The sequence below is a fragment of the Scardinius erythrophthalmus genome, assembly GCF_964197995.2.
Source record: "Scardinius erythrophthalmus genome assembly, chromosome: 11".
Classification (NCBI taxonomy): domain Eukaryota; kingdom Metazoa; phylum Chordata; class Actinopteri; order Cypriniformes; family Leuciscidae; genus Scardinius; species Scardinius erythrophthalmus.
In genome coordinates, this window is record NC_138231.1 from 44,247,452 (window position 1) to 44,272,633 (window position 25,182).

The 25,182-nt window shown below is 37.9% G+C and overlaps 1 protein-coding gene across 1 annotated transcript; it reads left to right on the plus strand.

Annotated features, from left to right (window-relative positions):
- The first annotated feature begins 1,014 nt into the window (after nt 1–1,014).
- Nucleotides 1,015–25,182, plus strand: LOC308698859 (uncharacterized protein). Its single transcript, XM_081379277.1, is given in 10 exon segments — nt 1,015–1,106; nt 2,463–2,617; nt 4,352–4,718; nt 4,720–7,421; nt 14,688–14,861; nt 14,952–15,125; nt 15,216–15,389; nt 15,480–15,653; nt 24,227–24,273; nt 24,354–25,182. Coding segments are annotated over 9 exon segments (4,476 nt in total). The 5' UTR covers nt 1,015–1,106; nt 2,463–2,492; the 3' UTR covers nt 24,893–25,182.

Here is a 25,182-nt window from a genome sequence, read left to right on the forward strand (position 1 = left end):
TGGCTGTTGTCAAAACTGCAACGGAGTTTCGCCTCTTGTTACTTCTATACTCTTTGTCTATATTTCAACTGTATTTGAATAAATCTAAATTGTAAAAAAAAAAAAAAAAAAACTTGTCAAAACAAGCGCGTACCTTTTAAGTCTAGCGAAAAGACATTTCGAAAAACTGAAAATAAACGATGATTGGAATTACCGGGCCCTTTAAATAAGACTTTGATGCGTAAACTTTTTACACAGAACATTAAACGTTTGCCTGAATAGTCTGATTGCGAGAGATGCGATATAAAAGCCAATCGCAGTCTGGATGCTTACAATTAATTTCTTAGCAGAAAGGTTGGGAACATTTGTTCGTACAATGTGGAAGACATCTGTCTTGTGTTTGGTGCAGATGAAGCGAGTCGAACAGCGTAAAACACGTACTTATGGTTTGTCCGGGGAGGTTATTATATGAGTGGGCATTTCGATACGTCGTGAGCTTTACTGTCCTTACTGTCCATGTTCACCATACACTGATTCACCAGCTAGAAGCTCTGGAGCGGATTGAGACGCATCCTAAGCTTTTCCACACTTTGAATCAACTGAGTCAACCGATTCACTAAATGATTCACTGTTTGGAAGCGCTCGAGACTCAAACACACACTGGCGACTCCTGCTGGTCAAACAGTGTAAATACAGCAAAAACAGACCCGAACCGGCGGCGATATTTTTTTTCCCAGGAGGGTAGGGGAAGACTCATTAATATTCATTAGGGAAGTCATCACTGATTGGTCTTTACCCCAGTGACGGGTAGGTTTAGGGGCGGGGTTGGGGTAGGTCATCACATAGACCCCAGTGACGGGTAGGATTAGGGGCGGGGTTAGGGGTAGGTCATCAGACCAATCAGTGATGACTTCCCTAATGAATATTAATGAGTCTTCCCCTACCATCCTGGGAAAAAAATATCGCGAACCGGCGGGGTTTATCTGTTGTTGACGCCAGAGGTCTCCTGCGCATGCGCGATTCTGAGGAAACACCTTTGAGTCCAAACCGAAAGTAAAGACTCGACACTGAAGAAATGTAGAGTCACATTTCGAGGACTTAAAAACTGACATAAATATCCTATAACGGTAAGTACATTTTATCAGCTTTTGATATCATGTCATATTATCGTAGAATATTTTCTGATTGCAATCATATTTTAACGGTCATTTTAGGGAGTTGTGACGCATGAAGGCCTATAGTGAAGTTCATCTTCACAGGCCAGTTTCATAAACAGAGCCGCTAAATTAAGAACGAGTTTAAGAACTAGATTGACCAACTATCAGTAATTTAGAGCTAATCAGTCTTACTTTTCAGACTCAGATTAGACTCAGATTAGACCAACCAAGGTAGATTGACCACGAGCTACGAGGTTGTGAAACGAACGTTTCTGCTCCTATAAGCTACAAGGTATAAAACTCAACCTTGTTATTTGCGATCTTCTGGAGAAATACTACACCACCCATAATTCTAAGCAAAACACTGACATCTCTCTTAACCATAGACTGTAAAAAAAGATGTCATAGATGTCTAGATGCTCTTAACACTCGAACTCGCGCCTCGGTTACCATGGCGACGTTTACCGCCCCCGCGAACGGTGATCTGAAGTAAATAAATACCGGTAGTTTTGTGTTTATACTTTGCCTTTTTACCGTTAGGTTAAAACGTTATTTTGAGCAGGAAAATCATTTTAATAGGAAATGAAACGTACATATGCCAGTGTTTTTTTTTTCGGGGGGAAAACGAAAGATATCAGACAACAAAAGAAAAGCTTTATTCAGTCTACCAAAAGTAGTTAAGTGACCTCTTTCTTTGGTCCAGCATCTGTAACGTTAACCCTACCGGCGACAGCAGCGGCCGAACCCCCGTCACAGGATGCTAGCCAAAATAAAGATAATCCGTCTTCAGCAAACATCAACTTCAAACATCGTTTTTTATTTATTTATGAAGTTCGGTTCAGTGTCAGTCAGACATTTTTTCTTATTTGCTTTTGTTAAATAATTCAAGTTGAGCTGTTTTTTTTCAGCCCAGACAGCTGAAAATAATAACGTTACTGTGCAAATCAATTAAGCAGTGAAGTTGCCCTGCCTGAAAAAGCGAGGCTTATTCCAACGTAAAACGCTGTGTAATTGTATAGTTTAGTTTATTTCTATGTTGAGCTGCCTGTTCGTGAAGCTGAAAGTGCACGTAATAAAATAACATACCATTGATGCAAACCAACAGGAATCCTTGCTTTTTCTGCTCTATTATGTTTATGTTTTATGTGGATAGGGCCCCATATTAGTTATTGAAACGGGATGCTTAAGGCCGCCCCTGTCGGCAAGTCACACTTACAAAAAAATCTGAAATCGGCCAAGAAAATTGCAATCGGTGCATCTCTAGAAATAATATATATATATATATATATATAGTTATGTATTTGTCCTCTGTGTTTCCATATGCAGGTGTGAAGTCTCTCTGTAAAGTTTCTCATTATGGGGAACACAGAGAGCAGAGTGAGATCTTCATCTGCAGACCCCAGCTGTGTGTCTATGAAGAGTGACGCATCCATGGGTCCTCCACCTAATTTCAGTGATGAAACGGTGACCTCTGACCCCAGGTGAGATATAATCCAGTATTAGAGGCATCAGACTGACTCATAATAAATGAAACGGCTGGTAGAACTAAAGTTAGCATAATGTAATGTAAATTAACAAATGTGGAATGAAGATTGGAGTTCATAGAGACCAAATATGCCACACATGTGATTTTGGTTAACTATAGTATGCAAGCAAAGAGTATAGAAGTAATTACTAGTTATTATTAGTTACTTCTATACTCTTTGATGCAAGTCTGAAACATGAATTAAAGATTTTAAAAGAGAGAATTAATACATTGGCCAAACCCCATAAAAGGAAAATCATGAGATGGGAAAATTAGACGCATGTTTATATATTTCTCAAGAGGTTACATATAGAATAGGTTTATTTGTCCTTCTCAACAAGAATGAAGTGAGAGTCACAACTCTCTGTAAACTCCTTCTGGCCGTAAACCTCATCAGTCTTCATGAGTCCTGTAACCAGAGGCCTGGTTCTGCCAGTGTGTGTGAGCTTCATTCGGGATAATAGTTGCAGTTTCCGGGGGATGGACCACAGAACTTTGGGAGAATGAGTTTGCTGGATTATTTGTAAATATAATGAATAATGTGTATTTCTGATTGGTCCAGACGCTACCAACGTAAAATAAGAAGAGCTTGAAGTTGCGTGTTCAGTAAATGTGTCCATTAAATAAAAACTCCCAAAGCCAAAGGTTTTTAATGTGTCAAATAAATAACCCCATTCCACCTGGTCTAAATCTTCTTCCGCGTCAGTGAAATCGCTGCTACTGGTGATTTACATCAGCCATCGCCCACACTGCCTCATTATACATGTTCATCAGTAATGGAGACACTTCAGCACTCAATAACTTCTGTGGTAAAGCCATCTGGCCCCGGAGACTCAGAGGAGGCAGGGACCCGATTACCTCCACAGTTTCATTCATCCTAATAGAGGAACACACTCCCTGTTTCTGCTCTTCTGTCAACTTAGGTCAAGAAAACCTCTATATCTCCAGCCCCTGCTTCACAGGAAGATGTGGATAAATCCAAATAAAAATGTCTAAAACCTTCATTAATATCCTCTGGCTTAGTAACAGTTATTCCTCCAGTGACCGAATAGCAGGAATTAGCGCAGACATTTCTCTGTGTTTAATATAGTTCGCCAGAAGCTTGACCGATTTATCGGCAGATTCACAATATTTCTGCCCTGAACAATCTAAACTCAACCTTCTTAGATAGTATATCATTATACCTATATTTCAATCTTGTTATATATCTCAAGCCTTCATGTGTGGTCTTTTACATCATCTCTGATTCCCTCTTTCTGATTTCTCTTTCCAGATTAGCCAGATCTTTAATATTAATTAATTAATATATGATATATATTGCACTGAATGCACACAGAGAGATGAGTTCGGTTTTTATTTCTGATTTCACCTCAAATCTGTGGACAAATGTTCAGTGATGGAAAATGAACTTTGATCTCAGTGTCCAGATATAAGAAACTTATTGTCTAACAGAATCTCTGGTGTCAGATTGAGGATGAAGGTTTAGATGTGAAGTTAGTGAGTTTGTTCCTGGTCTCTGTCACCTTCAGCTGTGATGGGAAACTAACTTTTGAACTGAAACCTAAATGTAAGACATTAATTATACAGTTTGACATCTGTATTGATTTACTATATTTTCATTTTATTTATAGATTTAAACCTTTATTTTAATCAAATCATCTCCTTTTTTTCCCCATTATTGTTGTTTCAGCAGAGTAGTGGATAGAGATGATCAGACTGGAGATTCTCCTCAACCAGTGAATGATGAACTACAGAGAGTCAAAGACCGACACAAAACCAGCATGAAGAACAAGTATGAGAGATTATTTGAGGGTCTGAAACTCCAAGAGAATGAAACCCTCCTGAACAGGATCTACACACAGCTCTACATCATAGAGGGAGAGAGAGGAGGAGTGAATGAAGAACATGAGGTTTTACAGATGGAGAAAACAGCCAGAACACAACACTCACAAGACACTCCAATCAACTGCAATGACATCTTTAAAGCCTCTCCTGAACCAGGACGCGAGGAGAAAGAGCAGATCAAGACTGTTCTCACTAAAGGCATCGCTGGAATCGGGAAAAACCGTCTCTGTGAAGAAGTTCATTCTGGACTGGGCCGAGGGAAAAGACAATCAGGATGTAGATTTCATGTTTGTGCTTCCATTTCGAGAGCTGAACTTGATCCGAGATCATCAGTACAGTCTTCACAGACTTCTGCTGGACTTTCATCCTGAACTTCAAGATCTGGACTCAAAGATTTACGAGCAGTGTAAAGTTGTGTTCATCTTTGATGGTCTGGATGAAAGCAGAATGACACTGATGTTTTCAGATGCTCAGGAAGTTTCTGATGTGACTGAGATTTCATCAGTGGGTGTGTTGATGTCAAAGCTCATTAAAGGAGATCTGCTTCCCTCGGCTCTCATCTGGATCACCTCTAGACCAGCAGCAGCCAATCAGATCCCCTCCAAATACATCCACCGTCTGACAGAGATTCAGGGATTCAATGAGCCTCAGAGAGAGGAATATTTCAGGAAGAGAATCAGTGACGAGCATCAAGCCAGCAGAATCATCTCACACATCAGAAGAGCAAGAAGCCTCCACATCATGTGCCACATACCCATCTTCTGCTGGATCTCCTCCACTGTGCTTCAGAAGCTCCTGGAAGAAGATCCGAGTGCAGAAATCCCTCAAACTCTGACTGAAATGTACATCCACTTCCTGCTGATTCAGATCAACATGAGGAATCAGAAGTATGAAGAGAGAGATCCAGAGGAACTCCTGCGGTCCAACAGAAAAGTGATTGTGAAACTTGCTGAAGTGGCTTTCCATCAGCTGATGAAGGGCAATGTGATGTTCTATGAGGAGGACCTGATTGAGAGCGGCATAGACGTCACTGATGCCTCAGTGCATTCTGGGATTTGCACTGAGATTTTTAAGGAGGAATCTGTGATTCATCAGAGGAAAGTCTACAGCTTCATTCATCTGAGCGTTCAGGAGTTTCTCGCTGCTTTCTATCAGTTTTACTCACATGTGATCAAGAACAAGAAACCACTGCATGAATTCAGATCTGACCCTCTGCATGATCCACTGACATCAGTAAAAGGATTCTCTCCGTATGATCCACTGACATCAGTAAAGGGATTCTCTCCGTATGATCCACTGACATCAGTAAAGAGATTCTCTCCGTATGATCCACTGACATCAGTAAAGAGATTCTCTCCGTATGATCCACTGACATCAGTAAAGGGATTCTCTCCGTATGATCCACTGACATCAGTAAAGAGATTCTCTCCGTATGATCCACTGACATCAGTAAAGAGATTCTCTCCGTATGATCCACTGACATCAGTAAAGGGATTCTCTCCGTATGATCCACTGACATCAGTAAAGAGATTCTCTCCGTATGATCCACTGACATCAGTAAAGAGATTCTCTCCGTATGATCCACTGACATCAGTAAAGAGATTCTCTCCGTATGATCCACTGACATCAGTAAAGGGATTCTCTCCGTATGATCCACTGACATCAGTAAAGGGATTCTCTCCGTATGATCCACTGACATCAGTAAAGAGATTCTCTCCGTATGATCCACTGACATCAGTAAAGGGATTCTCTCCGTATGATCCACTGACATCAGTAAAGAGATTCTCTCCGTATGATCCACTGACATCAGTAAAGGGATTCTCTCCGTATGATCCACTGACATCAGTAAAGGGATTCTCTCCGTATGATCCACTGACATCAGTAAAGAGATTCTCTCCGTATGATCCACTGACATCAGTAAAGAGATTCTCTCCGTATGATCCACTGACATCAGTAAAGAGATTCTCTCCGTATGATCCACTGACATCAGTAAAGAGATTCTCTCCGTATGATCCACTGACATCAGTAAAGGGATTCTCTCCGTATGATCCACTGACATCAGTAAAGGGATTCTCTCCGTATGATCCACTGACATCAGTAAAGAGATTCTCTCCGTATGATCCACTGACATCAGTAAAGGGATTCTCTCCGTATGATCCACTGACATCAGTAAAGAGATTCTCTCCGTATGATCCACTGACATCAGTAAAGGGATTCTCTCCGTATGATCCACTGACATCAGTAAAGGGATTCTCTCCGTATGATCCACTGACATCAGTAAAGAGATTCTCTCCGTATGATCCACTGACATCAGTAAAGGGATTCTCTCCGTATGATCCACTGACATCAGTAAAGGGATTCTCTCCTTATGATCTACTGACATCAGTAAAGGGATTCTCTCTGCATAATCCACTGACATCAGCAGTAGATAAAGACTCTCAGTATGATCTACTAACATCAGCAGTAGATAAAGCCCTCAGGAGTGAGAATGGACGGCTGGATCTGTTCCTGCGGTTCCTGCTGGGCGTCTCACTGGAGTCTAATCAGAGACTCTTACAGGATCTACTGACACACACAGAGAACAGCTCATGGATCATCAGAGAAATCACACAGTACATTAAACAGAAGATCAAAGATGAGCAGAATATTAATCGTCTCTCAGCTGATCAATCCATCAATCTGTTCCTCTGTCTGCTGGAAGTGAAAGATCAGACTCTGTCCAGAGAGATTCAGGAGTTTGTGAAATCAGACAAACACTCAGAGAAGGAACTCTCTCCGTCTCACTGCTCTACAATCTCCTACATGCTTCAGATCTCAGAGGAGCCGCTGGATGAGCTGGACCCCATGAAATACAACACATCAGATGAGGGTAGAAGAAGACTGGTACCAGCTGTGGTCAACTGCAGAAAAGCTCTGTGAGTGTTTAATCTTTAATAGCTAAAGAATCCTTTTTAATAATGCACCTTACATCTTTAAAGGGGTCATGACTAGGGTTGCCACCCGTCCTGTAGGATACGCAATCGTCCCGTATTTAAAGGTAAAATGATGCGTCCCGTATCAAACCAATACGAGACACAATTTGTCCCGTATATTACATAGACCTACATAGTTAAATAAACAAATAAGGATATTTCAGTGTGAATAATACTAATAGTAATGAATGAAATCTATTTCACAAGATATAGTAGAGAAGTTCAGTTGCGTGTGATTGCATGTTAGCGTCTTTTCCCCATAGCGACAGTTTCGAGAACATGCGCCATAAACAGGCGTAATGCACAGTTTTATAAAACATGTTGAGCTCACTCATCTCTCCAGATATCTGAATGGGAAAAAGGTATCAGTGGATCTGTCCTGTAACTAATGATGAACGTAAGGCGGTTTGAACTTTGCTGCGGGCGGGATTGAGCGGCTAAAAAAAACACTGCGGGATCGGGAGGTAGCCTTGCAACATGATGGAGATGTCAATAATGGCGCTTTTCCTGGCAGCTCTCTGAGAGCTGCAGTCGGCAAGTCTGGCAGATTGGGTCGACTTAGCCAAAATGTTTAAACTCTCATGCCCCTCCCCCTCTACCAACGAGCACCCGCCCATCGTCAGTCTGTGTGTACCTGATTTTCTGTGAACGCGTCCGTCTCTTCAGCATCGATCAACACCATGGACTCGGAGGTAGGCTGCCCTGGCTAATCTATCCATAGATAGCAATAACCGAGGAATTGGAAGCTTGTTAGTAGATTTCCATCAAGCGTCATCACGCTTCGTACAATCTTCAGGCGAATTTCAGGCGTGTCGTGTGTAACGTGCGCGAGGGAGAGGGGATCTGTGACTGTGGCGTGTGCACAACCTGTGATTGACAGTCAGATCTCACACCCCCCTGCGCTGATTGGACCCGATGATCCGGGAGCGGTGGATTTTTGCAAAACAAATAACACGCTCCAGGTGGAGTTTAAAGCTCGGGTTTTTTTCTAAAACCACCTTATTTATGTTGTTCTGTCGGATTATAGTGTCGATTTCACTGAATATGATCAAAAAAATGTTGCCGACGGCAGCTTTAAATAATTAACAGACTAATAACACAAAAGAAGAAACTGTGTGACAGTCTGCTGCTGAGTTTGGGTTATTTTTGTGAGGCGCTCCACAAACAAGTTGACAGAAAGGAAACCGAGGCGACAGAAAGCGCATCCTGTTTGTTTTATTTATTTTACAAAAGCACAATGTTCTGTTTTACTGTGAGTGTACACAAATAAAAGTAAATACTTAGCAGTTTCCAACAATCCAACTCTTATCTGTATGACCAAAATGACGGAGTATGTTTTTATGTTGATCGCACCTGCGCCTCACGCGTGACCGGTCTTCGTTTAGCTTTACGTTGTGTGGGTAGATGAACCAGACCGGGTAACAGAAATTACTCTGGCCAGATTTTATTCTGCTTGAAAAAAAAAGACAAATGAATCAAATGTCAATGAATCAAATCATGTTTAAATAAGACAAAAGTACATTAAAGAACAAAATTACCTTTTAGTACAATAAACAAAACTCATATCAAGCCTTTGAGACTGAGCTTCAGCACAACTCACCTCTCTTAAGTCACGCTTATTGCGAACTGAAGGAGAGCAACCAGAACCGAAACATAAGTATTAAAGGAGCCACACGCGTCATATTTAGCAATACTGAAAAATCACTATTTAACCATAGAAACATGACATCTCAAATAAAAGAAATCAACATTAAAAGAATAAATTAGATGAAATATTAAAAGAATAATATATTCCAGAATAATAAATGAGTATATAAATATAACAAATGATAATAACAAAGGGAGAGATTTTGAGTGAAATTAATAAATAAATATAACACCTGTGTTACACGCGCACACAACATATTCCAGCATTGCAAACTTGACATCGCAGCCTGTTCATTATCAACATAAAATGGTCAATCTAACATATAAGAAATTACATAATCTTAAATAGTCAGTAATACCATTTGTGCCATTCAGCGTGAGCACCGCTCCACTGTGGTGTGACCGCATGTGAAGAGGATTATTTTTTCCGTCGATATTTGAAAGCTAGCGAAGTACGAAGCCTATAATAAATAATAATTTAACATCCAAATACATCGCGAATATGGAAACATTTGGATTCGAATGAGAGAGTAAGGCTACGTGAGCCCAACCCCAGTTTCACTTTAAATTATTTTGTTTTAGCTTGTTTGTTATTTACTGAATTTTTTTCATTCTTAATTTGCATCCCTATATATATAGCTAGATCAGATTAGTGCAGAATCAACTTTGCGTTGCGATCGAGTCAAGGATCAAGTGCATGTGCATCATCAAAAACGATTGTTAAAGGTCCCGTTCTATGCCCCTTTTCACACGATGTAAAATAAGTCTCTGATGTCCCCAGAGTGTGTATGTGAAGTTTGAGCTCAAAATACCCAACAGATCATTTTTTACAGCATGTTTAAATTGACATTTTTTGGGGCTCAGAAAAACGAGCCGTTTCAGTGTGTCCCCTTTAAATGCAAATGAGGTGCTGCTGGACGACACAGGGGGCGGAGCTTCATGAGCTCGTGCTCAGTCTGTCAGGAAAAATTCATCTCACGGAATGATGATAATATCAGAAACTCTCAGTAACGGCGTTCATTTCGAGTCGGACAATAATGCCTACAGAGTCAGAGTGCTGTATAGAGATGAAACAGGTATGGTTTAGTAGTTTAATTACGGTTATTATAACGTATTTGTCATCTGCTTGTAGGCTATGTATCCATTATTTATTAATAACCTACAAGTCTGCTGTCTGAATGATGATCAAACATGTACTGATGAGTTTAATAAAGTTTATTGTACATCACACAAAAGATGAAGCGTCAGATTTACTTCAGAAAATCACCGTAAGAGCTGAGTAAACACAGTAGGCTAAGTTATAAGAAGTGCGCAAGTAGCCAGTAGAGTTGAGGGAGCATTCCTGTGGGCGGAGGTTAGTCAAGAAACGGTTCTGGTGATGTCACTAATGCAGGATGTAGAGGGGTGTAGTCCAATCGAGCCGTTTTTTGTAGTCAACTTCTGTTAAATAAAATATCTCGCTTGGCATTGAACTTTGAGCTTTATAATTTTACAGATATTATTTATACTCTAACAGCAACATTACACACTAACTAAAGTTTGAAACATGGAATCGCATGCAACGGGACCTTTAAGAAAAGATTGCTAAAGAATAAAGTCAAATGCGCATTTAGACCCGCTTTATAGCATATACGTATTATTATGTTTGGCTTGACTTGTCTGCATGTAAATATGACGGGTCAATATGGGTTGTCAATAAAAAAAATCTGTAAGACTGGGGCTTTATTAATGCTGTTCATTTATTCAAGTAAATTTTTTGACATTTGGGTATAAAGTGTTTTAATTCTACAATATATGTGCTGCCCTCTTCAGGTTGAATGGTGGCTACTGCAGTTGAATTTTCCTTTTTGAAATTGTGGTACCCTGTGACATAAGCAGGTACGAGCTCACCACGCCCTTGCCTACAAAGAGACACGTCTCAGATGCAGATGCCACCCCACCCCAGCACAAACTCTGCTACAATAATATATCAGCAGCATGTATGTAAAAGTTTGTAGTTTTGAGGTAATGACATTTATGCATGGTTTGTGAAAATAAGGCCATGAAACCCATACTGATTATTTCTTCACAAGACTTTTGAAAATTGTATCATGTAGCCTAGAATATTTGCTCCAAATCTATGTGAAAATCACCCTGACTGCTCATTCAGATAAGACAATATATTGATTTAAAATTTCTAAGACGTAGGCGTAAACACATCTTGAATATTTATGGCTTTTCACACCTGAGAAAGACAAAGACCCTCCCCTAATGGCCCTATCAGGTGCTATCAGGCCCTATCATTCTGAGCAACCTAGCACAAAGAATGAGGAGATTTAAAAAATGGCTTTTTGATTTAGCCAATAGTTCTAGGAACCGTGAAAAGGTTCCTCCGGTCGGAAAGCGGCTCCAGTCGTAAGCTCAGAATGGACCGTGCCTTTTCTGCTGCAGCTCCGAAATGATGAAATGACCTGCTTGGGTTTATTAGACAGGCCTCTTCAATCTCTCATTTTAAATCTCTTCTAAAAACCCATCTTTTTTCTTTATCCTTTAACAGAAGTTTACTTTTTGTTTATTGTTTTTATGGTTTGGCTGTTTTTTTGTTCTTAATTTTTTTTATTGTATTTTATGTTTTGTATGAGTTGTTTCTCATACATGTATTGTTGTGTTCTGTTTTTGTATATTCTTCTGTACAGCACTTTGGTCTACTTCGGTAGTTTTATTGGTGCTGTAAAAGGGTTTAAGCATTTTTAGATGATTTAGTGTAGACAGACAATTTTTGGAAACCACTAGTGTGGACTGAGAGCATTTTGATAAATAAATGCTGTTTTTAAATTGTGTCTTTTTAATTTGAACACTGTAGGAGCTGAAATAGGATTACTTTGTGTATGTTATAATTCAGTATCTCATAAAATGTTACTGTGAGTTGACCCCATCTAGGGGTTGAAGTTGGAGACTCGAGGGCTCTGGGGATAATGGACCTGTGACTTCACCTTGGGTTGTGGTCAGAGCTGAAAGTGAAGTCTTTAGGCCCAACTCCATGTGAAACAGATTCTATCTACATTAGATCTTGACAGCCCTTTATTAACTTGAAATTTTGATATATTTATATAATTTTTTTTGTAATAGATACTACCTCAGTTTAGAATAACTATGCTATGGACAATGGAACCCTATGGACAGTGAGTGTCAAGCTGTTCATCCACCAATATGGACTACTTCTCCACAACGACCACGTATTTCACAATATTTGACTTTATTTTATCTTTGTATTGCCAATTATTTATTCATCTGTTTTTCTAGTTTTTAAGGTGCTACTGCTGCCCCTTTAACCCTCTGGGGTCTAAGGTGTTTTTGGGGTCCTTGAGATGTTCTGACATGCCCTGACATTTTTGCTTTTTTCAGTTGCTTATAAACATATTAATGGCAAAAAAAAATTACACACTATTTAGCACAAACAGGGCTACCATGAAATGTGAGCAACAAGAATGTACATGTCTGCATTTTTGAGAGAATAATGTTTATGCGTGGTTATTGAAAAAACTAAAAACTAAAGTTTCTGAAATAAGGCCATAAAACACATTCTAAATGTGTGCCAATAAGACTTTTGTCTAAAATATGTCATTGCCTAGTGTTTTTTCTTTAAAATGAAGTGAAAATCACCCTGCCTTATCATTCACATAACACAATACATTGATTTGAATTTTGCAAAGCACTTTCTGTTTGGAAAGGCCATATGCGGAGTGGGCGTCAACGGTCATGTATATATAGTGGTTCACACCTGAAGAGACAATGGGGCCCGCATACTTAATTAGCCATTCATTCAGGTGAGTCACTGAGCCACAAGAATGCAAGAGCAACAGTTGGAAGCATCTCAATTCTTTTTATTTTTCCACATATTGTGCTTGCAATTTGGCCTATAATATCCAAGGAAAACATGTCTAGTAATTGTGCAGTTAATTCTCATACTGTATTTTCAGTTTTGGAATATTTATCCTCTCCCCAAATTTGTCAATAATAAAACACAATAAAAGTTATTTAAAGAAAAGGCTTATATTTACCTTTTAATAGTTTGTTTACATCTACCTTGTAAATATATTTTTTTATTAAAAAGGTTACAATTACAACAATTCAAGTGTAATCTTTCTTTGTAAAACTAAAGTATACATTTTATCATACATATTTCAAAGTTAAGGATTTGATTGATTATTTGATAACTTTATTTTTGACAAAACATATTATATTTAACAAACTTATTTGAAAGCTTATTTGAGGTGGCAGATATTTTACATTAAAAATGTATAATCTATCCAAAACTAATCAACGAAATGTTGTCTTTCATATGTCTGTAACATAGGTCTTTCATTTTTATTATAAGAAATATAAATGTTAATTTGCAGTTTAATACATTGCTTATACAAATACATTTTATTTCAACATATTTTAGTCGATATTTACTGAGTGTAGCAATACAGTTTGCTAAAACCGAAACATTCATACACAAACAGAAACGCCTGACTGTAAGTTGTTTTTATGAAATATTAGGGCATATAAATGTTAATTTTCAGTTTAAAACGTTGCTTATACAAATAGCCTACATTTTATTTCAACATATTTCTGTCGATTTTTACTCAACTCAGTACGGCAATACAGTTTGCTAAAACATCATCATTCATTCACACAGAGACGCAATTTAAATTTAAACTGTCTTTTTGCGAGCTGTGGTAAACAGCGCGCATCTCTGCCGTTCATTCATTCATAAACAGAAACCCGATTCACGTGAGAAAAAAAAAAAACTTACAGTATTCCTCAGCTCGCTCCTCGATATACCCGCACTTCTGAGGTACTTTTTTCATTATTGTTATTCCTCACAGCGCTACGAGACGGTGTAAACAAGTAATGATCTGAATAAACTTGTGTTTCTCGAGCTGATATGGGGGCGTTCACAGGATTGCGCGGATTGCCTCATTCATTTGCGTTTGAATAGCGCGCGCTCTCCGTAGGCGGAGTCACATTACATTTGAATTAGTTGTAATGAGGTCGACTGGAATCGCTCTCTTTTAATACAGATTTCACAAGATGAGAATATTTGTTTTTTATATAAATTACTTCATTTAAGAGAAGAGAATTCAAGCTTCATGCCTGTATGTCTGTTTGCCTGTTTGACTGAGTATTCGCTGAGTTATTGTTCATTTTCGGACGCGTTTCAGAATGGTCTTCACTGACAGATAGAAGGCAGAACTCGCATCACGTTTATTTTTCTTTATTTGGCAAAAAGCACAACACTTTGTTTTTATTGTGAGTATACACAAAAATAATACACATTTAACAGAATCGATTGATGTATGAAACTTGCTTGTAATATCAAAGTCCACAGAGCAAAATTAATTTCTTATGAACTGAACTGAAAAAAAGCGAGGTGGTATCGCCGGCGATACCGTCGACCTCAGGGGGTTAAAGAAAAGCACCCTGAACCCAAACATATTGTGCAGTATTTACTCTCTTCTAGTCTTGTTGGCTGTAATCTCACTAGTCAGGATTGTGTCATCAGCTCTGATCAGATCTGACTGCTTGTGTCTGTAGGTTGTCTGGCTGTATGGTGACCGAGGAAGGCTATGGTTATGTGTCTTCAGCTCTGAGTTCAAACCCCTCACACCTGAGAGAGCTGGATCTGAGTAACAATGACCTGCAGGATTCAGGAGTGAAGATTATTTCTGATGGACTGAAAAGCGCAAACTGTCAGCTGCAGATACTGAGGTATTTAAGAACATATGGGAGATTATTTACAGTCTGCCACTCATAATGTCGATGTGTGTTTGTAGATGGTCTGACTGTGTGTGTCTGTAGGTTGTCTGGTTGTATGGTGACAGAGGAAGGCTGTGGTTATGTGTCTTCAGCTCTGAGTTCAAACCCCTCACACCTGAGAGAGCTGGATCTGAGTAACAATGACCTGCAGGATTCAGGAGTGAAGATTATTTCTGATGGACTGAAAAGCGCAAACTGTCAGCTGCAGATACTGAGGTATTTAAGAACATATGGGAGATTATTTACAGTCTGCCACTCATAATGTCGATGTGTGTTTGTAGATGGTCTGACTGTGTGTGTCTGTAGGTTGTCTGGCTGTATGGTGACAGAGGAAGGCTGTGGTTATGTGTCTTCAGCTCTGAGTTCAAACCCCTCACACCTGAGAGAGCTGGATCTGAGTAACAATGACCTGCAGGATTCAGGAGTGAAGATTATTTCTGATGGACTGAAAAGTCCAAACTGTCAGCTGCAGATACTGAGGTATTTAAGAACATATGGGAGATTATTTACAGTCTGCCACTTATAATGTCAATGTGTGTTTGTAGATGGTCTGACTGTGTGTGTCTGTAGGTTGTCTGGCTGTATGGTGACAGAGGAAGGCTGTGGTTATGTGTCTTCAGCTCTGAGTTCAAACCCCTCACACCTGAGAGAGCTGGATCTGAGCTACAATCATCTAGGAGAATCAGGAGTCAAGCTACTCTCTGACAAACTGGAGGATCCAAACTGCTCACTGCAGATACTCAAGTATGTGGGACAATAAGAGGCCGGTTTACACCTGGTATTAAGATCTGCCTCAGGTGATCTGACCACAAGTCGGTTACTCTCATTTGGATGTAGAGCTATTCCAGCGTTATGGACGTGACATTTACAGTCAAAACTTGAAATATAAATTCTCATTGAATGTATTAATTTACCAATATATTGAATAGGGCTGTCAAGTTGTTAAAACTTTTAATCTGATTATTAACATGATGTGGCAATTAATTAATCTAACAATCTTATTAATTAATCGAATTAATTGCAAATTTGTCGCACATCAAGTCATTGTGTAAAGCATCAAATAGACAATACAAAAAGTAGCTTCAGAAAGAAATATGTGATTCAGCATAGAATTTATTACACATACATTTTTGGACAATGAGGTGGAGTAAATGATGACTGAATTTTTATTTTTGGATGAACTATACCTTTTTAATGTTTTTTTTTTTAATAATATGGAAATATGAAATATTTTTTTTAACGAAATAATACTCTAAATAAGAAACTAAAACCGCCAGTAGGTGGCGGTAAATGTCTTAATGATTAAGTCATTGAATTTGTCATGTTTCCTAAGCGTGGTGCAGGTAGAAGGCAAGACGAAGAAGATCAACAAGGAAAACTTAAACCAAACTCAGAACAAACCTTAACGAGAACCGACAACAGAAGACTGAAACACAGGCAGATATATACTGGGAGAAAACAAAGAGAACTAATTAGGCAACAGCTGAAAACAATGACTAATCAAATTAGAAACCATGGTGACAAATATATATATCTGGCTTAAATTCTGGACCTTCGGCAGTGAGGAGGAGAGTCGTTCGATCGACCCGAACCCCCCCGTACACGGGCACGACATGTTAGAAGATTACATTAGGATGTACGTCAGATCCGGCCATAGTTGTTGTTATTGCTATTATTTGAATGTTTCTGCTGTTGTTGCATTTATTGAAAACTTAACAACTGATTTTGTAATACATTAAGTAAATAAAATGTGTCTGCAAGTTTTGCAAGGGTTGTTTAGGATTTTGAATGTTAAAATAGGGGTCACCTGGAGAAAAGGTTGAGAAAAACTGCTTTAAGATATTCTGCCGCTGTTATCTGGATGGGTAATCCAGCTCACTTTATTATATAATTATAATGGTCCATTTTTAACTAAATATATTTTTACGTCATATGACAGGATTATTTATTATGTCTTATAGGCTATATGATTAACACTATAAATTCTAAATTCACAATAACATTAATTAGGCTATAATCTATTAATTAATCTGACTAATGTCTAAAAGTGTAATAATTATCGCAGAGTCTCGCAGAATTCTGCAAGTGCTTTCGGGGGGGGGAGGCTATTTAAAAAATCCCTCAATGTGTTTCGCTTCACAGAATATCCACCAGGAGGCGCATAAAAAATAACTTTACATTAGATTTTTTATTTTACTTCACATTACGTCATGATTGTGAGAAAACATCCACAATAAAATATAAATTATAAATAGTAATAGACACAAATATTTACAGTACTGTATTATACAGACATTTGAAGATATTTGTAAATCTAAAAGGTTCATCAAAGTTGTCTTAAGACAAGAAGGGGTATTGGACAACGTTTACGAATTTTTGTATATGCTTTGTCATTGCTGTGGTTTCCAGGAGATGAGTGCATGAAGAATATTTAACATTGCTTTTATTAAAACAGCAAAGTGACGTTCTTGCAAGCGCATAACTTTTTTGTACAACTATTTAGATGATTGTGCATGCAATGCGCATTTATATAAGTGCAACAGAGAATTTAGTGTGAGCAAAATACACGTGACTCTGCCTGTAAAAACCCAGCAGTATTTTTATTTTATTTTATACACAAAATCATCCTAACATAATGAAAGGCTTAAATAATGCGACTTACCCAGATTTTTAATTCGTACCGATATTTCTTGTGTGATTGTTCTTGTGCAGATATTTCTTGTGAGGTAATGTTGCAGCACAACGTGTAGCATTTATATTTTGGGCGCATCTGATTTGCCATTACATTATTAATAAATATTTGAATTGAACTGTCTTAATGCATTAAGCATAAAGATTTTTCCACGTTAGTCTCAGAATGTCCAGGGTTGGTTTGAGGTGTTGCCGACAGTTTGTAAATCTTTTAAATATTCATATTCACAAAATCCATATAAAGGGAGATCAACAGTTATGACTTCTAAAATAAAATTAAAATGACCAGATAAGAGGTATCTGATTGACAGTTTGACAGATGTGGTTTTAAAAATTAATTACAACATTATGGGGAAGTTGTATTAAATATTTGGTTAAATATAATACAATTATTTTAATTACGCATTTTGTTCAGTTTTGCTTTTACAAAATGTTCCCTGTTTTTTATATAATTAATTTAACCTGAGATGTGCGTTATATCGCCTTTTGATAATTCTTTATGTTGTCGAATTTTGACACAGTTTCATTGTTTGTTCATAATAATTTGAATCATAATTATGTCATTTTATTCTAAAAGTAGCAATATTTTAAAGAGATAAAAAGACAGAGAAATGAGAGAAATTACGTTATATGGCCAGATCAATTAATCTATTGCAGAAATACAAGACAAAGTGCATGAGAAAAATAGAAGTATGCAAAAGAGCTGTAGGCTAATTGAAGTGGGTTTTATACACAATTCTGCTTTTTTTTAAATTGACAATTTAAAATTTTATTCGCCAACACGTCAACACGTTTTGTGATTGATTTACGGATTTATTACAGAAATTTGTCAGAAGCAAAGATATTGTACTAGCATAGGCGTCGATTTCGGTGGGGACGGTGGGTTCGCGTGCCCACCAGATTTCGTCATGAGTCATTTTGTACCCACCACTTTTAACTTCCGTTGACCGTTTTCAGTGGTTGTGAGGAGCAATATGACAGAGAAATTTGGTAATCATTGTCTGACCCAACAAAAAAACATTATAATATTCATTTTATTTAATTTTTCGAGTTCGCATTTATGAGGGAAAAAACAACGTGTCAGTTCTCGGTTACGGACGTGAGTGCTCTGAAAGCGGCACTAAAAGACTGCTTTAAAACTTTCACAGAGACCTCAAACAGAACAGCTGCTTTTCTTTACATTGAATTTCGTTTTGTATTAATTATATCTTAATTTGAATCAGTGTTTCATAAACCAATTGCCTGGATTTAATAAATAAGAAGTAAATATATCAGACAATCACGACATTGAAGGCGCCGGCGAGTGAACTGGAGTTCGTCTCATAAATGAACCGAAACTCAGCGTATAATGCACATTCACATTCACAGTGTATTTAGACACATTTAGACGCATTCATAATCATTACTTTTACCGGTTCTTTGTGGCAACCTTTATGTGTGCGGTCGTGCGCTTGAGTGCGGCTATATAGCCTAGTAAACGCTCATTACTTCATACAAAGCATAAGCCTCTTCCTGGCATGCAATCTAATCTACTAGGCTACAATGTCAGTTGGTTATATCAACATATGTCAAATTAAGTTACGCGATATCAACAAATTAAGTTATAGGCCTAAACATTAATTTTAAATAACTTAAAGCGTATACAGTAGATTTGCTTAAATAGCATTTAAACAAAGAAACTACAAGGGTAGGAATTAAAACCCCACACGCTGGTGAAAACAGGAAAAAACGGTTTTCTTTTGATTCCCTGAGAGGAGATCGATTAGCATTAGGGGTTGACAAAGAATCGGCAGACCTGGGGGGTGGGTGGTTTGTAATTTCTTGAATTGGAACCAGCTAAAACAAGCATCTAAAACAAAGACTGTGCAGTTAATTAGGCTACATTTTGGAAATAACTTCCTTCATGTCGTTTTATTTATACACTGTAAAAAATATATGTTTTTAATTTGTAAGTAAAGTTATCATTAAATATGTTTTACAAACAATTGGTTTACAAACTCTTGGAGGTTTGTGATTACCATCATTCAGAAGAGTGGTGCTTGTGTTTAGACTTGTGTTTTACGTGATTAAATCAGGAAGATTACATTGGTTTCTTTTAGGACAGTTTGTCAAAAAAAAAAAAGCAAAAAATATAGTATATTTATAAACATCGCTAAACAAAGAGTGATTACGAATTTAAAAAGTAATGACGTTTTTTATGTTTTTATGCACTTTTAGTTTTGTTGCAATTTCACCAAAAGCTTATAATTAGGAAATACACACAACACGCTAAACTTAGGCTATATTCTCTATATCAGGGGTCTCCAAGGGACTGTTCACATATCATGTCTTTTGCGCTCAAGTTCGTTCAAATGTAGGTGCGCGGCAAGCACGCTCATAATTGAAGCGACGCGCTCATTTTTTCCAGGCGCAGCGAGATGAAAAAAAATCGCAACTTTTCAGAACACCACAAACAGAATGCAGGTCATATGACAAGAACCAACCAATCAGCTTCAAGGGTGAAGCTCCCTTCAGAGGGCTCCGTAACAACATTGAAAGCTCAGTCAACATGAAGGATGGGGGTGCACCCAAACACTACAGGTGTTTTTCTCTTCTCCGTAAATAAATCTTGTAGCAAATCTACAGTAAGCATTTTTCGGCGGTGGAAATCTTTGTCGTTGTGGAGAGCTCAGTGCATGGTTGCATAGTAACGTTAACGACATGTGCATTGTAAATGTCAGTAATTTATCTTTTTTGACTCATTCTTTTTATAAAAAAATATTTAAAGGCTGAAATATGTGAGGTTTATCTTTTTATAAAACCTTTTTTGTCAAAACTTGATTTGAACTTGATGCATGTCAGTAGATAACGTTGCAAGACACTCTTTTAAAATCTGGCTATCATTTTTAATGTTATTATTTTAATGTTTATGTAAACAAAAAGTACATATTGATGCTAATTTTATTTGTTATTTGCTGGTTTTCGACATAAAACTTGGTGAATTGATTTCATTGTGTAGTATTGATCAACTAAAAATAATCTCTGATTCTGTTTTTCTCTGACATATTTAGGCCTACAAAAACTCTTTTAGGTCTAAAACAGTTTTGATAGTTGTTAATATGAGAGTTATGAGACATTGTTTAAGAGATTTATGTATTACATAAGTAGCTCTCGGCCACTTTCCTTTTTAAAAAGTAGCTCTCAAATGAAAAAAGGTTGGAGACCCCTGCTCTATATGTTAAAAATGTTGTAAAAAATACGTATTCTTATATAATAAGAATAACAATATGATACATTTATATTGCGCTCAAAATGATTTAGATATGGAAAGAGGAATTCTTCTCAACTACCACCAATAAAGTTTTAAAATTCTTCTTTAGAAAATATTATACTTTGATGTTTCTGCGCAAGTTCAGCAGACAGTGAGGTTCGGGTTTGTTCCAATCAGAGCTCGTGATTGGAGAGCGCCTTTATGAATATTCCGCTCCGCTCGTTCATTCCGCAGGGTCGCTCGCTCAACACAGATGTCCTGTTGTCCTGTTGAAAATATGTGGAATAAGGGCTGCTTCCGACTAAATTTTTTTTTTCTAGTCGACTAGTAGGCTAGTTGTTCATTTAAGTCATTCGTGGACAGATCGCCCCTTTATATTAATTTAATTACTTATATAGCCTACAGGATAATGAGCGTTTACGTAATATAGCCGCACTCAAGCGCACGACCGCACACATAAAGGTTGCCACAAAGAACCGGTAAAAGTAATGATTATGAATGCGTCTAAATGTGTCTAAATACGCTGTGAATGTGAATGTGCATTATACGCTGAGTTTCGGTTCATTTATGAGACGAACTCCAGTTCACTCGCCGGCGCCTCCAATGTCGTGATTGTCTGCTATATTTATTTCTTATTTATTAAATCCAGGCAATTGGTTCATGAAACATTGATTCAAATTAAGATATAATTAATACGAAACGAAATTCATTTTAAAGAAAGGCAGCTGTTCTTTTTGAGGTCTCTGTGAAAGTTTTAAAGCAGTCTTTTAGTGCCGCTTTCAGAGCGCTCACGTCCGTACCCGAGAACTGACACGTTGTTTTTTCCCTCATAAATCCAAACAAGAAAAATAAAATAAAATGAATATTATAATGTTTTTTTGTTGGGTCAGACAATGATTACCAAATTTCTCTCTCATATTGCTCCTCATAACCACTGAAAACGGTCAAAAAATATGGATGGAAGTTAAAAGTGGTGGGTACAAAATGACTCATGACGAAATCTGGTGGGCACGCGTACCCACCGTCCCCACCGAAATCGACGCCTATAAGGGAAACATGATAATATAAAAAGTAAAAGTGCATTACAACCACATTAAAGCTATTTAAAACGTTCAGATGCAAAAAGGAAATAAATGTAAAATTAGACTAGTAAATGATATTGCGCAAATGCTCCCGGTCTCTTCAAAGGTCTTCGCAAATTATTGTGTTATAAGACTCAGTTATCATACATCAACGTCTCTTCTACTGTAAGTACACAGAAAAAAAATAAGACAAATGATGCGCGTTTGAGTCTGATTTTTATGAAGAATATGTGACTGTTTATGTAACTGGCAAAAGAAAACTTTGTCTTCGTCATACTTCGTCAGTATGGCCACATGAAACACGACTGCCATCTACAGGTATTAGTATTTCCTGCGTCCAACACTTAATCCCCCTTCTGCACGATCCCGCAGAATTTCGGAAGTGCTCGCGGCATTCTTCTCTCTGAGACGCGCATTTTTAAAGGTCCCATTCCATGGATTATTTTTATTATTTTATAATGTTTCCAGGGGTGCCCTTATAATGTTAGTATGTTTTTTAGATCAAAAATTGTTATAATTTAGAAATAAAAGGCATATTTCCTAGCCTGATTTCATTCCCTGGTTTGAACACTCTGTTTGAAGGGGCGTGTCTGCTGTGAGACTTCAGTGCAAACGCCCTCTGCTGTGATTGGCTGACATGCTTGCATATGAAATATCTGGCATTACATGTGAAACTATCTGGAAAACTTTTACTATTACAGCTATTATACGTTTTTACTATTACAGCTATCGTGATTAACAAATCATGAGAAGTTTTTTAAGTATTTAGATCTATTCCCATCACATAAAAGGTTGCAGTTATGAGCACTGAGCAGATGACAGTCTGTTGATCGCGTGAAAGATCTTATCATTGCAACGCAGTTTCTGCACTCTCACTAATGATTTCACCAATGCAAACATGAGGTATATAAATACAGTAAGAGCTTCGTTGTGCAGTGTAACAGCGTCATTGATTTCATAACGAGTTTTGGCAAGTGTCCAGATAAACTTGCGCTGTGTGATTGACAGCTTGGGCGATTGGAAAGGGATTGTTCTTTGATCGCTTTCTGTATATTAATCACAGTTTAAGTAAGATTATTTTCATCCTACTAAGAGAAACGAACGATGTGAAGAGTGATCGCTACTTCCATAGTAAATCACTACTTACCGCTTGCTGGAATATAGTTGAAATTGCCCCCTTCGTCAGTATGAAACGCTGAGAGAAGCCTGCTTGATATTATTCCAGGTTAGAAAAACAGTCTGTGGTGAAATGGACAGAGCAAACTAACAACTTTGAATTAAACTTTTGCGGTATCCAATTATAGATAAACATCAACCACGTCTGTTGACATTTCGCCATCAATATGCCTGTGTTCCTGTGGGCGGAGGTTACGGTTCTAGTGGCGTCATTAAAGAAGGAAGTAGAGGGGTGTAGTCCAATCCAGCCGTTTTTTTGTAGTCAACTTCTGTTAAATAAAATATCTCGCTTGGCATTGAACTTTGAGCTTTATAATTTTACAGATATTATTTATACTCTAACAACAACATTACACACTAACTAAAGTTTGAAACATGGGATCACATAGAACGGGACCTTTAAAGGCCACATTATCCAAATAATAGCCTATAAAAAACAATAGGCCTTCAGCTTTAGGAGTAGATGTGCTTTACATCAGACAGTCTGAGCAAATGAAGCTTCTCTGTAAAGTGTTCATCATGAGTTACTGGACAGACCCAATGATTCCTTTCCCCATTCAGCCCTAAATCTGGAGACACTGATACACACACATACACACACACATACACACACACACACACATACACACACACACACACACACACACACACTCTTGCATTCAAAGGGAGGATGATGCACACACACACACACTCTTGCGTTCAAAGAGAGGATGATGATGCACACACACACACACACACACACACACTCCTGCATCCAAAGGGAGGATGATGCACACACACACACACTCACAGGTTTACAACGCATGTTCTCGAGACTCCGTCGCTATGGAAACTAAGAATCTAAAATGCAATCATGCGCTTCTTGATTGTGAAATTGATTTCATTATATTTGCTATTTGTATTCTCTACAGTGCAAAACCAATGTTTTTATTCAACTGTGTGAGTCTAATGTAAAATACAGGACAGTGTGTGTGTGTGTGTGTGTGTGTGTGTGTGTGTGTGTGTGTGTGTGTGTGTGTGTGTGTGTGTGTGTGTGTGTGTATGTCTGTGTGTGTGTGTGTGTTTCTTTCTTGTGTTTCTTTTAGAAATTGAATATGAATCTTGTTTGTGTTTTATAGTGTGGATCATTGTGGAGAGTTCAGAATTACAGCAGGACCACACAAATGTAGGTCTACACACACAATCATTTAGTGATTTATTGTTGATTTGTGTCATTTAGTGAAATGTTTCTCTTCTTGTGTTCAGATGCCTGTGATCTCACACTGGATCCAAACACAGCACACACTCATCTCATTCTGTCTGATGAGAACAGGACAGTGAAGTGTGTGTATGAGCGTCAGCCGTATCCTGATCATCCAGAGAGATTTGATGAGTATGAACAGGTTCTGTGTGCAGAGAGTCTGACTGGACGCTGTTACTGGGAGGCTGAATGGAGCGGAGATGCTGTTATATCAGTGACATATAAAGGAATCAGCAGGAAAGGAGAGAGAGACTGGAAAGACTGTGTGTTTGGATACAATGATAAATCCTGGAGTCTGCTCTGCTCTAATAACAGATTATCTGTCGGTCACAATAATAAAGACAATGTTATTCCTGACGTCTCTTCATCCTGTAAGAGAGCAGGAGTGTATGTGGACGTGTCGGCTGGCACTCTGTCCTTCTACAGCGTCTCTGACACACACACACTCACACACTTACACACATTCAACACCACATTCACTGAACCCCTCTATGCTGGATTTAGGCTTTATGATAATTACTCCTCAGTGTCTCTGTGTCAGTAAACAACACACACACACACACACACACACACACACACAGACACACACACACACACTTGTAAATCCCCTTTCTAATGTCCACATGCACACAGAATCATCAAATCTCACATAATTACAGTTTCATTCATTCATTTTTAATTAATGTTTTTCATTAGTGTGGAACTTATGCTGTAAAATAATTGTTTTTGTTGTAAATGTTTTTTATATTTTATTATTATTATTGTGTATTATGTGCTGCTGTGACATGTACATTTCCCCTCAGGATTAATAAAGTTGATCAAATCAAGTCTAAA